Below are 12,711 nucleotides of genomic sequence, written 5' to 3'. Positions count from 1 at the left end.
GAGGAAGGGTCTGGATGCCTTAGCCTGGGCACTAGAATTTTAAGGGTTTCCCGGTATTCCGAAAACCGAGTTTTCAGCAGCACCACACCTGCAGCGTGGGATCCGTGATTATCTCTCCGGATCCCGGGACTTCAACATGTATCTTGGTTCTTGGTTAAGTCGTCTATGCAGGGGTTTATCCATACCCATCGGAAAGACCATGCGGCCAATCTGGGGTTCTCTATCCAGAAATCTGGCGTTGAGTTCACAAAGAATTCCAGGTGAAGGCAGCTACGAGCTTCCGGCTGTTTCTGACAGCTTGTTTCCCCGATCCTTACTGCATTTTAATACCAGGTCATTCATTCTCTTGATCTGTTGTTATCAAGGCGTTTTTTTCCCCCTCGATTATAAAAAAGTCTGTTTAGTGTATACTGTTAATAGAAAAACTAAAATAATAATTTAATGTACAAATGATTGTTATAAATTATATTTGTACTATAACTAGTAACTGCACTGTTTAACAGGTAAATTCTAAAATTATATCTCACTTAGCAAAATGGACAGTTACCATTTTATGTCCATTCAGATGCTAGGTCATGTAAAAGGTGTAGATTTCTAAACAGAATGCACAATTTTACGTTGGGGCAGTTATTTGTTTGGGCCTTGACACTTTTGTTGGTAAACACAATTAGGGATATTGTATAGTCTAGGCTATTTTATAAACCCCATCAGGCCAGCAAGATGGCTCATGGCTTCAGGCACTTACTGCCAAGCCTGAGTACCAGAGTTCACTCCCGAAACCCACATTGTGAATGGAAGAAGAGAACAGAATCCCAACAAGTTGTCCTCTGATTTCCACAGGAGCACGATGGCATGTGGGCTCCATACCTGTGGATACACACACATAAACATACATACACACACACACACATCTAATTTAAAATTTTTATTAATTTCACCCATTGACCTGAAATAGCTAATATCATGAATGGAGAGTATTTTTTAAAGAAACTACAAACATTCTCACTGTTGCCTTTTAAATTGCTTTTTCCTTCTCTTTTTAAAGAACTCAGTAGCTTTGTTGCTCGGACCAACACCTGTGGAGAGTTGCGTTCCTCCCACTTAGGCCAAGAAGTCACTCTGTGTGGATGGATTCAGTACCGCAGGTAAACTGAAGAGAATGGGTTAGGAATACATGGAGGTCGTTTTCCCAAACAGTTCCAACCTTCACTAATTTTTATCCATTCAGAGAATTATATTTGCCACTTTTGTAGTTTCTCAGAAGTCACTGCATTTTCTGCTCTATCTTGTTTTAAGAAAGCCTGATGGTGTCATTCCCAATAAGTACTAATACCATCGGTTAAAGGGTCTAGTGATAAAAGCTGGCCTGCCGGAGGACTGAAATAATCCTGAGCTAAGTTTAAAACCCTCTTATGAGCAGTAACTGGGAATAGACCAGGATTCTGTCAGCCAGCTGTGAAGCACCAATAGTGTAGGAGAACTTTATTCAAAATGTAAGTAAAGAAAAAGCTTAACCGCATGAGCATCGATTGCTTAGGCTCAAAGCCCGTTGGTTGTGGTTGTTGCTCACCTCTGATGTTCTGAAGCATACTAGCATATTAACTCCTTGAAGAAGTTCAAAATGTGGGTAGATATTTATCACATGAAAGAAGCTGAACTCTTGAGAGAGTTCAGCTGCTCCATGCAAACATTAGTTGTCTTGGCAAGAGTCTTGTTCTTTTTTTTTTTTTTCAAGACAGGGTTTCTCTGTGTAGCCCTGGCTGTCCTGGAACTCACTCTGTAGACCAGGTTGGCCTCGAACTCAGAAATCCACCTGCCTCTGCCTCCCAAGTGCTGGGATTAAAGGCGTGCGCCACCACCGCCCGGCTAAGAGTCTTGTTCTTAACCTGCTTGTATATAACTGTCAACACTGTGCTCAGTGACAGTGCAGGCAGGCTCTTACAGCTTTGCCATAGTAACGTTCTTGGAACATGTTTTTAAAACTCTTTTCTCCCCCTTGGTGTCTGCGGTATCACGCTCGTAGAGTCCCGTGTGTGTGTGTGTGTGTGTGTGTGTGTGTGTAGACAAAGGAATGTCCCTTTGCTTTCCAAAAGGCCTAGAGAATGCACATTGGTTGTCGCTTCTCTCTCCCTGCATAATTATGTTTATTTTACGTGTATGGGTATTTTGCCTGTATGTATGTTTGGTTGTATGTATATCTGATCCCATGGAGGCCTGAGAAGGGTGTCTAACATGACTGGAGTTGTGAGCTGCCATGTGGGTGCTGGGAATTAAGGCTGGGATCTCTGGTAGGACAGGTCGCACTCTGAGCCTCTGAGCCACCTTTCCAGCCCTGGTTTTCCCTTTATAAATAAACTATTTAAAATAAAGGAGGAAAATGTATTTCCTTTCAACTTAGGGGAGGATATGCCCAGTCAAATGTTTCTAATTCTCTGAAATATTATCCTTGGATTTTGATATGTGAAAGAAAAGTTTACGAGGCTTGGCAAGATGGCTCAGTGGTTAAGAGCACTGACTGCTCTTCCAAAGGTCCTGAGTTCAATTCCCAGCAGCCACACACACGGTGGCTCACAGCCACCTGTACAGCTACAGTGTACTCATACACATAAAATAAATAAAATAAATCTTTTAAAAAAAAGAAAGAAAGAAAATTTTACAAAGTTAATAAAATTTCCTTGTGAGGACTTAAGCCAATGAAAAATATTTTTATTTTCTTAAATAATAATAACTTATTGATAGAATGTATTCCATATTTGTGGTTACAGACATTATAGGAAAGGATAGACAAATAAAAATAAAGTGCTTGCTCCCATTTAGCTCGATAGAGCTTTTGCTCTTTTTTTTTTTTTTTTTTAAGATTGATATATTTTATTTATATGAGTACACTGTCACTGTCTTCAGATATACTAGAAGAGGGCATCAGATCCCGTTACAGATGGTTGTGAGCCACAATGTGGTTGCTGGGAATTGAACTCAGGATCTCTGGGTTCAAAACAGTCAGCGCATTTAACCCCTGGGTCATCTCTCCAACCCTGGTTTTGCTCTTTTTTATTATATTGAGCTGATTAATGTAGCTCACTGACTTGGGTTAAAACCTTGTAATTTAGACTCTTCCTCCACAGGTACTCCACACACTCCATACAACAGCAGCCTTTTGTTTTGTTTGGAAACAGAGTCTTACAGTGTTTGGCCTGAAACCCACTACATAGATCAGGCTGGCCTGGAACTCACACAAGTCTACCTGCCTCTGCTGCCTGAGTGCTGGATTAAAGACATGTGTCTACATAGCTAGTTTCCAACAATTTAACTGTTAGTTCTATAGAAATAAAACCATATTCCTAAGTTGACTAAAACTGTTGTGCCCAGATTCCTTCTTGGGACATTAATTCTGTCAGAGAAGAGACTTCATAGCCAACTGCTTTCGAGAACAGCGGCTCCAGTACAGTGTAGCTGGTGTCTTTTGCAGCAAAAATTAAGACGTCAGGGAGCCCTAACCATCATAATTAGTAAATCATTGTTTGCATACAGGGCATAGTTAAAGCTGATTTCAGACCATGTGTTATAACCGTAATCCCAAGACTTAGTTGATTTTAGTGCATTGAGTTCCTATAAGATGCCGTAGCAAATGAGAAAGATAATTTATCATCTCCTACAAGGCATCAGGAAGAAATAAAACTCTTCTGCAGAACCTATCAAATCTCACGACTGTTTCATAGCCTTAGTTGACAAAATCTATAGTCTTCAATTCCCTTTTATGAGAAATTCCTTCTCAAGGTGGCAGGCAAGATCAAGAAACATTTTCAGAGGCTGGAGAGATGGCTTGGGAGTTAAGGATGAACACAACTCTTACAGAGGACCCAGAATTGGGCTCCCAGCATCTACATCAAGCTCATAGTTACCGGTAACTCCAGCTCCTGCTGGAGTTCATGCTGCTGGCCTTCCAGGAATCTTGCAGTCACGTGTACATACCACACAGACACATACTTGGAATTAGATTTAAAGATAAGTAGTCTTCAGGCTTTTCTTTGTCATGATTCCAGTTTCTAGTTTAATAGAGACCTTTACTGCTTTCTCAGCCCACTACTAATAGTGCTTTAAGAGCCTGGAGCGCAGATCTGAGAGCTCCTTTAGGAATTTCTCTGCAAACAAGCTTTTGCATGCTTCTCTGACACTTCAAAAAGATGTTGGCAACAACCATATTGAAAAACTTAAAATCTGCTGGGCAGTAGTGGCGCACGCCTTTAATCCCAGCACTTGGGAGGCAGAGACAGGCGGATTTCTGAGTTCGAGGCCAGCCTAGTCTACAGAGTGAGTTCCAGGACAGCCAGAGCTACACAGAGAAACCCTGTCTCAAAAAAAGAAAGGAAGGAAGAAAGAAAAGGGGCATAAGGTAAATTGCATGAATGCAGCTTATAAAAGTACATAATCATAAAAATGGAAAAATTACATGGATTTTTTTTTTATTGCTGATTTTGTCTTTAAATTTCGAGCTGAGAGACTTTATCCTAAAATATTCTTTTTTTTTTCCCCCATTATTCAGGCAGAACACCTTCTTGGTCCTAAGAGATTGCCACGGTCTTGTTCAAATTCTCATTCCCCAGGATGAGGTAATGACAGGCCCCTCCCATTATCTGAAAGCTGCTTTGGTAAGACAGTAGTAGTAGAAGCTGAGTAGTTTGATCAGCGTGTTTGAAGTTTGAATTTCAGGAATTAGCTATTAATAAAAATTGAAAACTACTATCTACAACATTCATACATGATAAACTAAAGAACTAGAGAGATGGCTAGAGCAGGTAAGAGCGCTTGCTGCTCTTGTTAAGGACCAGGGTCCAGGTCCCAGCACTCACTCACATGGAAGCTCACAGCCATCTGTAACTCTAGTTCCAGGGAATCCAGTGATCTCACTGGCTTCCGAGTACAGTCATGTGCGCGTTATACCCATATACAGCCAGGCAAACAGCTAGCCCCATAGACAGAGCTAATCTCTATAATGTGTAAAGAACTACACAAAAAGGAGATGTGGAGCCAGGAGATATACTAGTGGTGCCTGCCAGCAAGTCTAACAACCTGAGTTCAAAACCGATATGGTAGAAGGAGAAAGACAGCTCCCACAAGTTGTCTTCTGACCTCCACATTTGGTACACATGTCATACTCGTGTGAGTTGCCTGTGTGTGCACACATACAAAATAAATGTAATAAATTAAATAAATCAGTTACCAAATCAATAAAGGATGCAGAATGTGAAGATGAAATTTATTTAAAAAAAAACCTAAGAATAATCTTTCAAAAAAAAAAAATGTAAGACAGACATGGAAGCATACAGTTATAATCACATCAGTGGGAAGCAGATGCAAGAATATCAAGAATTCAAGATAAGCTTCATCATTATAGCCAGTCAAGGCCAGCCTGGACTATGTGAGATCTTATATATATGCACACATATACATGAAAGCATGACAAAGGGAGAGGTGTGATTAGAGCTATGGCACGGTGGATAGAGCGTCTTGCCACCAAGCTGACATCCCCAGGACCCATGTGATGGAAGGAGTGAGTCAACTCCACAAGTTGTCCTCTCACCTCCATATGCAGGCTGTGGTGTGTACACAGATATGTGTGTGTGTGCGCGCGCACACACACACACACACACAAAATGAAGCCAGCCTGGCAATTTAGAATCTGTCTCAAAAGGTAGCTGGTAAGCTAGGCATAATAGCATACACCTTAATCCCAGCATTTAGGCAGAAGCAGGTGGATCTCTGAGTTTGAGGCTAGACAGAGTGGTCTGCATAGTTCCAAGACAGCCAGACCTACATAGTGAAACCCTGTCTCCAAAATTAATTAATTAAAATTAAAAATAGCTGGTGGACATGGTAGTGCATACCTACAATCCCAGTACTTGAGAAGCTAAAGCAGGAAGGCTGAGAGTTCATGGCCAGTGTGGACGATAGAGTGAGGCCCTATCGAAAGAAAGAAGGCACAAAGGATTCTTGGTGGGCTTTCTGGCCATATTATATTGAGCTAAAATAACAATAGGATTTACTAACTCTTATAATAACATCAGTACAGCTCCAATATTATAGAACGTAAGCTATGAATATCATTTTTCTAAACTGTAGACTTACTGAAGATTTCTGTAACATCATTTATTTTTGGAACTTCCTCTGACCCCTTATTTTGCAGTCAGCTGCATCTGTGAGGAGGATTTTGTGTGAAGCCCCTGTGGAGTCTGTGGTAAGAGTATCCGGGACAGTAATCGCCCGTCCTCCAGGACAAGAGAATCCGGTTAGTAGTCTAGGGAATGGAAGTTTTCCCTTGTACATTTATAATGTCTGCATATACATTAACAACATAGATTGAGTCCCTCGTGGACACTTAGCATTGAAGTTTTTTGGTTCCACAAATGAACTCACAGGTCACCACAACCATTTAAGTGTACACAAAAAGATGTCTGTCAACCTTGACAAATACAAAATGATATTTGCAGATATAGGATCTTATGAGCCACAGATATAAACTAATGTAAAGATTATATAGATTTTTATTATTTATAATCTACAATATAGCTTGACACATTTTACATATGTATACGAATGCATGTGTTTTACAAATGTGTATCACATACCTGTCCTGAAAAATGACTTTCTAACATAGCTCTTTCTTTTTCTTCTAAGAAAATGCCAACAGGTGAGATTGAAATCAAGGTTAAAACAGCCGAGCTCCTGAATGCCTGCAAAAAACTGCCCTTTGAAATTAAAGACTTTGTGAAGGTGAGGGTATCTTGTTAACAAAATCCAGTGTCTATGTGGCAGAGAATGGCCTTGTTAGCATGAGTGGGAGGAGAGGCCCTCTGGCCTGAGGGTGTTTGATGCCTCAGAGTAGGGGCATGCCAGGGCGGGATGACGGGAGTGGGTGGGTGGGTGGGGAACACCTTCATAGAGGCGGGGCAAGGGGAGATGGGATAGGTGGTTTCCAAAGGAAGACCTGGAAAGGGGAAAACATTTGAAATGTAAATAAAGAAAATATCCAAGAAAAGGAAAATGCATATACAAAAAAAATCCAGTATCTAGAAAGTGATTGAAAATTATTAGAATGTTTAAAGTAAAATGTACCTTCTATAAGATGAGTATTTTTTTTTATCAATTATTCTACAGTACTAATAGCTTATTATGTTCTTGAGGTGCAGACAGGTTAAATGTGATTCTGTATTTCAGATTTTAAGTATTATTTGTTTTATTTTGTTTTGTTTTTCGAGACAGGGTTTCTCTGTGTAGCCCTGGCTGTCCTGGAACTTACTCTGTAGACCAGGCTGGCCTCAAACTCAAGAGTTCTGCCAGCCTCTGCCTCCCAATTGCTGGGATTAAAGGCATGCACCACTATGCCTGGAGTATATACCTAATTTTTAATCTATTTAGGTGTTTGTGTGTGCTCATGTGCACATAAGTATGCTTGTGGAAGCCAGAGGAAAATCTTGAATGTGATTCCTCAGGCACCGTCCTCCTTTTATTGGAACCAGGATCTTTCACTGTCCTGGAACTCACCTAGTGGAATAGTCTGAGTGGCCAGAAAGACCAAGGATCTGCTTGTCTGCACCTGCTTGTGCTAGAAGCACAGTGTGTGTGGCCACACCCAGCTCTCCGCCTAGGTCCTGAGGATTGAACTCAGGTGGCTGGGCTCACAGGACAAGTGCTTTACTAACTGTGATGCTTGGTTTTAAATCAGCTTGGTTCCATGGGAAGGGAGCCTCAGGGAGGGTTGTCTAGATGAGCCTCAGGGAGGGTTGTCTAGATGAGCCTCAGGGAGGGTTGTCTAGATTAGCCTCAGGGAGGGTTGTCTAGATGAGCCTCAGTGAGGGGTTGGCTAGATTAGCCTCAGTGAGGGCTGTTCAGATTAGACTGGCCTGTGAGCTTGCTTTCACTGACTTTTCTTTGGGGGTTGGAGGTGTTTGGTTTTGGTGTGTTTGATTTGGTTTGCTTGGTTTGGGTTTGGTTTGATTTCAGACAGGGTCTTTCTGTGTAGCCTTGGCTGTCCTGGAACTCAATCTGTATACAGACTGGACTTGAACTCACAGAGATTCACCTGCCTCTGCCTCCCAAGTACTGGAACTAAAGGTCTGGTGAGGGGAATTTTCTTGTTTGTTTGGTTTTTTTTTTAAGTTTTATTTATTATTATAAATAAGTACATTGTAGTTGTCTTCAGATGCACCAGAAGAGGGCATCAGATCTCATTACAGGTGGTTGTAAGTAACCATGTAGTTTCTGGGATTTGAACTCAGGACCTTCAGAAGAGCAGTCAGTGCTCTTACCTGCTGAGCCATCTCACCAGCTCAAGGAGAATTTTCTTAATTGAATTATGGATTTGAGAAAACAAACCCTGAATGTAGGTGGCAACATTTCATGGCCCGGGCTGTGGACTGAGAAGGAGTAAGCTAAGCAGTGGTGTGCAGCATTCAGTCCTTGCTCTCTGCTCTCGACTGTACAGCATTTAGTCCTTGCTCTCTGCTCTCTACTGTGGGTCTAATGTTCCTGCTGCGTTGACTTTCCTGCAGTGATGGGCTGGAACCTAGAATTGGTAGCCAAATTCGCCCTTTCTCCCTTAAATTGCTTTTGTCAGCATATTTTACTAAAGTGACAGAAGTGAAACCAAACACAAACTGAGTGATTTCCCCTGCTCTATTAGATTTTTAATTACATGGCCACTAAGGACTATATTTAAGTTCATTGATTGCAAAAATCAGTATAATTACAAAGTTGACCTTATTATGGAAAAGAAAATAAATTTTCTAAGGTAAAAACATTCAGAAAAAGAAGTTAGAGACATTTCTTACTATTTCTATTTCTGGTATAAGAGATTGAGCTACCCACATTAAAGAACTTTATTCTTAAGTTCTCAGCACAAAGATGAATACAGGGATTTACAGCCTTGAAAATACACAAAGCTGAGCTGGAGAGATGACTTAGTGATAAGAATGTGCACAGCTCTTATGAAGGACCTGAGTTTGTTTTTCCCATAATGCATACCAGGTGGCTCATAATTGCCTGTAACTCCAGCTCCTGAGGATGCCTCTAGTTCTAGGGGCCCAAGGGCATCTACATTCATGTGCACAGACACACCCGTACACATACCCCACCACGACCAAAAATAAATGTAAATTAAGAAAAATTAAAATCGCTTCTCAGCCTTTTGGATGAGATCAAGTGAAGAAAAATTAAAGATAGCTACCTTTTTAGTGTTCAAAAATATTTAAGCATAAAAGTCTTCATTTGTGTAGAAAACAGAGGCGCTTCGTCTGCAGTACCGGTACCTGGACCTGCGTAGTTTCCAAATGCAGTACAACCTCAGGCTGAGGTCGAAGATGGTCATGAAGATGCGGGAATACCTCTGTAATCTGCACGGTAACTCTGTTTTATTGTATACTCCTGTCATCATTGGGTCACACATTCCCAAAGTCTATAATCAATCACTGTGATGACTGGCTGTTTACCTAGTCACAGACACTTTTTTTTTTTAGACTTATTTATTTATTTTATGTATATGAGTACATTGTAGCTGTCTACAGACACACCAGAAGAGGGCATTGGATCCCATTATAGATGGCTGTGAGCCACCATGTGGTTGCTGGGAATTGAACTCTGAATTTCTGGAAGAGCAGACAGTGCTCTTAACCACTGAACCATGTCTCCAGCCCACAGACTCATTCTTTGAAAGGTCATAACGTCTATTACAATACTTACTGTTTCTCACCACTACTGAGGACAGTCTTTGGTTGTTTCTATGTCCTAAGTTTCCCTCCCAGCACCCTTTCCTGCACCTCTTGAATTCTGGGGTTATAGGTGTAGACTATGATGCCCAGCCAAATTTGCATAATTCTTTATCATTCTTTTTTTTTTGGTTTTTCAAGACAGAGTTTCCTCTGTATACCCTGGAACTCACTCTGTAGACCAGGCTGGCCTTGAACTCAGAAATCTACCTGCCTGGGTTTGGCAAGATGGCTCAGCAGGTAAGAGCACTGACTGCTCTTCCCTGTAATGGGGTCTGGTGCCCTCTTCTGGTGTGTCTGAAGAGAGCAATGGTGGTGTACTCATATGTATAAAATAAATAAATAAATCTTAAAAAAAAGAAAGAAAGAAACCAAGGAGTGCTCTGTTTGACTCATGGAAAATGTCAGACCTCCTATCAAATGCAGTATAAGAATCATAAAGAGCTGGGCAGTGGTGGCACACGCCTTTAATCCCAGCACTTGGGAGGTAGAGGCAGGTAGATTTCTTTTTTAAGATTTATTAATTTTTATTTATTTTATGTGTATGACTACACTGTAGCTGTGCAGGTGGCCATGAGCCACCATGTGGTTGCCAGGAATTGAACTCAGGACCTCTGGAAGAGCGGTCGGTGCTCTTAACTGCTGAGCCATCTCTCTAGCCCCACTCCTTGGTTCTTGCTCTCATTTCATCCATGCTATGTTGGCAGAACACCAGACCATTGCAGTAGACAGGAATCCATCAGATATTCTGGATCATTTCCTGTCATGAATGTCAGCTTAATGACCAGAGTTACATTTTGTCAAAGTTTTAGCTTTCTTGGGTTTGTGGAAACCACCTTGCATCCGTCTGTCTTACGCCTTCCTAATTGCAGGGAGCCTCTGATTTGTATTTCACACTTGGGAAATTCTCAATTATTAACTAATTTTCTTCTCTTTTTTAGGGTTTGTGGATATAGAAACCCCAACATTATTTAAGAGGACCCCAGGAGTATGTATATTACTTACCATTTTACTATTGATATTCTCTTGGTTATAGAAGCGATCGCTTTGCTTTTCTATTCACTTGGCCCATTTTTATTTACTTTTATTACTACCTCAGAGTCTTATTAAGAATTGAGAAAATTATGTGAGTCAGCATTTGGAATCAGAATGTTTTTATTCTGCATGAATTTTCTTTCCTGTGAGTTTCTAGATGCAAATTATTAATGAATATTTTATTAAAGCCTTGTTCATTAAGAACTTTCTGAACTGGACTGAAGGGATAGCTCAACAGTTAAAAACATGTACTAGCCGGGTGGTGGTGGTGCACGCCTTTAATCCCAGCACTTGGGAGGCAGAGACAGGTAGATTTCTTTTTTAAGATTTATTAATTTTTATTTATTTTATGTGTATGAGTACACTATAGCTGTGCAGGTGCAGATTTCTGAGTTCGAGGCCAGCCTGGTCTACAGAGTACCAGGACAGGCAGGACTACACAGAGAAACCCTGTCTCGAAAAACAAAAAAACAAAAAACAAAAAAAAACAAAAACAAAACAAAAAAAAAACATGTACTAAAACTTGAGTTCAAGGGGATCAGACCTTTTTCTGGCCTGTAAACACTGCATTCATACACACATACCCACATACTGACAGAAACATATACCCATAATTAAAATAAAATCCTTGGCTGAAGAGAGAACTAAAAAAGCTAAGGCTCACAACCAAAAAGATAAAAAATAAAATCTTTAAAAAAAGAAAAAGAATTGTGCCAACTAAGAAAATATAAAACTTTTAAAGAGGCAGATTAGGCATCTCTTTCTGTGTGTGCTAAGAGCACCTGTCCTGCAGTAGTCCCTTCTATCCTGAAAACCTAAACCTGCTCCAAGTTCACTCCACCCCTGAGCTGTCAAGCTGACCACTGCCTGCAGAGGTGCTAGAATGACCAGGCACTGATGTGACAGGGAACACTTCAGCTTATGGTGGCTCCACACTCCCTCACCTCATTTGTCCCTAGCCACAGCTCCCTAGCCAGCACCTGTTCCAGGAATATCGTCACTGCAGCTATGTTCATTGAGGCTAGGACTGCCATGGTTCGGGGGTTGGCTCAAGGGATGGAGTTAGCATGATGGGAGCCTCCTTGCTTACCACAGGAACCACTCTAGAGCAACAACTCATGTGCTAGGCCAGCTGGCTTTGGTCCCCTTGAAGCCGAAGGGCCTTTTGCCCAAGGATAGATCAAAGGCTCTGTCTCCAGTGTGGTTCTTCCCTATATATTCTACATATTCTTTTTCCTGTGCTTTTTCAGGAAATCAGCAGAAAAATGGTTGGCTTGGGGTTTGATACAAGGAAAACAAATGCTTATTAATAAAAAAGAACCAGATGAGGTGATATATGCCTGTAAGACCAGTATTTGGGAGGCTAAGGAGGAGCACAACTTTCAGACCAGCTGTGTCTATATAATAAAATCCTGTTAAAAAGAGAACTGGGTTTAAAAAAAAAAAAAAAGTCCTGATATTTAATAACTCTTTATTCAATCTGTAGACTTTAAAAAAAAAAACAGTTTAAGGACTATATATAGCTCAGTGGCACAGTGTTTGTGTAGCATGTTTGAGAGCCTCAAAAGCAAAACAAAAATCCCTACAGTTTAATGTAGAAAAGCAGTTAAGAATGACCTGTGCAGCAAATGATGTACAAACTTTGTTGTGCTAATAATAAACCTGAGACTTTGTTTACTCACACTTAATAACTGTTATATACAAGCAGTATTTGAGACATATCTTAGGAGCTACAGAGATAGCTCAGCACTTAACTCTTTCAGAGAACCTTATTCAGTTTTTAGCACCCAAGTCAAGTATCTCTCAGCAGCCTGTACCTCCAGCTTCGGAGGTTCTGATGGCCTCTTCTAGCATGTACTCACCACCACCATCCCCCCCCCATACACCCACACACACACACACACACACACACACACAC

At 40.9% G+C, this 12,711-nt stretch overlaps 1 protein-coding gene across 2 annotated transcripts in view; it reads left to right on the top strand.

Moving 5' to 3' along the window:
• The first annotated feature begins 136 nt into the window (after window positions 1-136).
• Window positions 137-12,711, top strand: part of Dars2 (aspartyl-tRNA synthetase 2, mitochondrial) — a 31,038-nt gene continuing 18,463 nt past the window's right edge. For both annotated transcript variants that reach the window (XM_031386807.1, XM_031386813.1), the window contains exons 1-7: window positions 137-260; window positions 1,046-1,145; window positions 4,541-4,607; window positions 6,182-6,283; window positions 6,673-6,768; window positions 9,270-9,393; window positions 10,700-10,746. In XM_031386807.1, the coding sequence (XP_031242667.1) occupies window positions 137-260; window positions 1,046-1,145; window positions 4,541-4,607; window positions 6,182-6,283; window positions 6,673-6,768; window positions 9,270-9,393; window positions 10,700-10,746 (660 nt within the window). The remainder of the gene's footprint in view (window positions 261-1,045; window positions 1,146-4,540; window positions 4,608-6,181; window positions 6,284-6,672; window positions 6,769-9,269; window positions 9,394-10,699; window positions 10,747-12,711) is intronic.

This window comes from Mastomys coucha, unplaced genomic scaffold, assembly GCF_008632895.1.
Source record: "Mastomys coucha isolate ucsf_1 unplaced genomic scaffold, UCSF_Mcou_1 pScaffold1, whole genome shotgun sequence".
In the NCBI taxonomy this organism is placed as follows: domain Eukaryota; kingdom Metazoa; phylum Chordata; class Mammalia; order Rodentia; family Muridae; genus Mastomys; species Mastomys coucha.
The sequence above is the reverse complement of the archived record's forward strand: the minus strand, read 5'-3'. Positions and strand labels throughout refer to the sequence as shown.